At 48.7% G+C, this 2,500-nt stretch overlaps 1 protein-coding gene across 1 annotated transcript in view; it reads left to right on the plus strand.

The window, feature by feature from the left end:
* The window catches only part of frmd4ba (FERM domain containing 4Ba), a gene marked incomplete at its 5' end in the record, with an annotated part of 37,133 nt that overhangs the window by 25,067 nt on the left and 9,566 nt on the right, over nt 1-2,500 (plus strand). Inside the window, 2 exons of the mRNA XM_080548476.1 lie at nt 581-697; nt 1,641-1,869. Coding sequence (XP_080404602.1) covers nt 581-697; nt 1,641-1,869 — 346 coding nt within the window. The remainder of the gene's footprint in view (nt 1-580; nt 698-1,640; nt 1,870-2,500) is intronic.

The following is a 2,500-nucleotide window of genomic DNA, read 5'->3' on the forward strand; positions in this document are numbered from 1 at the left end:
CAAAATAGGTCATCCATGTGAATCGTGTAGATTTGCAAAAAATATATTTTGGGTGTGGGGGGGGGGGGGGTGTCTAAGTCTCATCCAAGTCACATGATGCGTGAGCTAACTAATCTTCCTGTCTGCTAAACTCTGCTGCTGTTGAAATAACTTTTAGCTTCAGGGAGCTGGTACAGTTCCAGACAGCGTAGTGTTTACAGTCACAGTAAACAGTTTTCGAAGTAATTCTGCAGGTGTTAAGGTCAGGGCTGCCGCTACTTACACGCGCATCATTGTTAGACCACCGTTAGTGCTAGCGATATCCATTTAGCACCATTAGTGCTAGCGCTATCCCCCGCCCCCTGAAAAAAATTATCCTCTAAGGTTAGCCACGCATTGATCATTTTCTTAGTTTTCAGGCAAAAGAAAAATGTCACCTTTTTGGGCCATCACCAGTTTGCACCCCTGCATCCCCAACCCCAACCCTAACCCAACCCCAACCCTAACCCTAACCCTAACTGACACTCAGCTGTTTGTACGTGACGATATTTCTGTTTATTTTTTATTTCCCGCTAACCTTGTTGTTGTTTCTGGTGTCCAGGAGCTGACAGGCAAGCTGCCTCCGGAGTACCCCCTCGGCCCGGGGGAGACGGCCCCCCCCGTACGCCGCCGCATGGGCACGGCCTTCAAACTGGACGACCTCTTCCCCTACGATGAGGTTAGTCCTAACCCTAACCCAGCCCTAACCCTAACCCTACGATGAGGTTAGTCCTAACCCTAACCCTAAGATGAGGTTAGTCCTAAAGCCGGGTACACACATAAGAATTTTCTAAATCTTAACCACGTCACAATCGGACTCGCGAGCAGGGTTGCCAGATAGGATTGACATTTTCCACCCTAACCACAGTCTAAAACCGCTAATTCCACCACAAAAAAACCTGAGCCCATCTGGCAACCCTAGTCAGGAGTTGTCGGGAGTCGGGAGTTGCCCACACACATGAGGATTTTGGGTCGTAAATATTGAACACGTTTAACATTTACGATTGTCGGCCCCGACCATTTTCCGGGGCAGATTGTCGGGAGAAATGGACTCTTAACACACCTCACACCACAGGATAATCTTGTAGGATAGTCTTTAGAGCCATCCGACAATCTTTAGAGCCATCCGACAATCTTTAGAGCCATCCGATAATCTTTAGAGCCATCCGATAATCTTTAGAGCCATCCGATAATCTTTAGAGCCATCCGATAATCTTTAGAGCCATCCGATAATCTTTAGAGCCATCCGATAATCGGGCGTTTGCTGTCCTTGGTCGGAAGGGGGGAAATCGGCCAGATTATCTTTGTGTGTGTACCAGGCTTAACCCTGACGCTGTGTTCCAGGCTGTGTGTGTACCAGGCTTAACCCTGACGCTGTGTTCCAGTGTGTGTACCAGGCTTAACCCTGACGCTGTGTTCCAGTGTGTGTGTACCAGGCTTAACCCTGACGCTGTGTTCCAGTGTGTGTGTACCAGGCTTAACCCTGACGCTGTGTTCCAGTGTGTGTGTACCAGGCTTAACCCTGACGCTGTGTTCCAGGCTTAACCCTGACGCTGTGTATGTGTGTACCAGGCTTAACCCTGATGCTGTGTACCAGGCTTAACCCTGACGCTGTGTTCCAGGACCCCCACCTGAGGAACCTGGAGAGCAGGTTTGCGCTGCAGCGGAAGATCGTGGAGGCGGCGCGGCGGCTGGCCGGCGAGGCGGAGCTCTGCAAGACGGTGAAGAAGAAAAGGAGGAGGAACCTGCTGGACGCCCTCCGCAGGCTGCAGGACGTGGAGGAGGAGATCAACGCCTACAGGGTCAAACACGGCAGGAACCCCACCCAGAGGGCCTCCCTGATCATAGCAGGTACCCCAGCCCTAACCACCCTAACCACCCTGACCCAGCCCTAACCCTAATCCTGATCATAGCAGGTACCCCAGCCCTAACCCTGCCCTAACCCTGACCCAGCCCTAACCTTAACCACCCTAACCCTGATCATAGGCAAGGCATGGCAAGTTTATTTGTACAGCACATTTAATACAACAGGGGCAATTCAAAGTGCTTTACATGCATTATTTAAAAATACAGCAAGAGGATAGCATAAGAATATACAAATTACAATGAATAAAAGCAAATATAAGAAGTAAATAGATAAAACATTTAAAAAGACAATAGTTAATGGAAAAAAGACATTGATAGAAGTGTTTGTGTTTAATCATAACTGGTGCAAAACATGAAGGTTTTTTAGCTTAGATTTAAATATTTTAAGGGTTTGGGCCTGTTTGATTTCTTCAGGGAGTTTGTTCCAGGAGCATGCAGCAGCGTGACTGAAAGCTGCTGCACCGTGTTTTGTTAGCATCTACCTGAAGTCTTATCAATACCCAGGCAGCACACGGTCATGGTGATAACATGGTACGCACACACACACACACACACACACACACACACACACACACACACACACACACACACACTGCATCTCAAAGAAGAGCCACAG

The sequence above is a fragment of the Nansenia antarctica genome, assembly GCF_963989245.1.
Source record: "Nansenia antarctica genome assembly, chromosome: 18".
NCBI classification, from domain to species: domain Eukaryota; kingdom Metazoa; phylum Chordata; class Actinopteri; order Argentiniformes; family Microstomatidae; genus Nansenia; species Nansenia antarctica.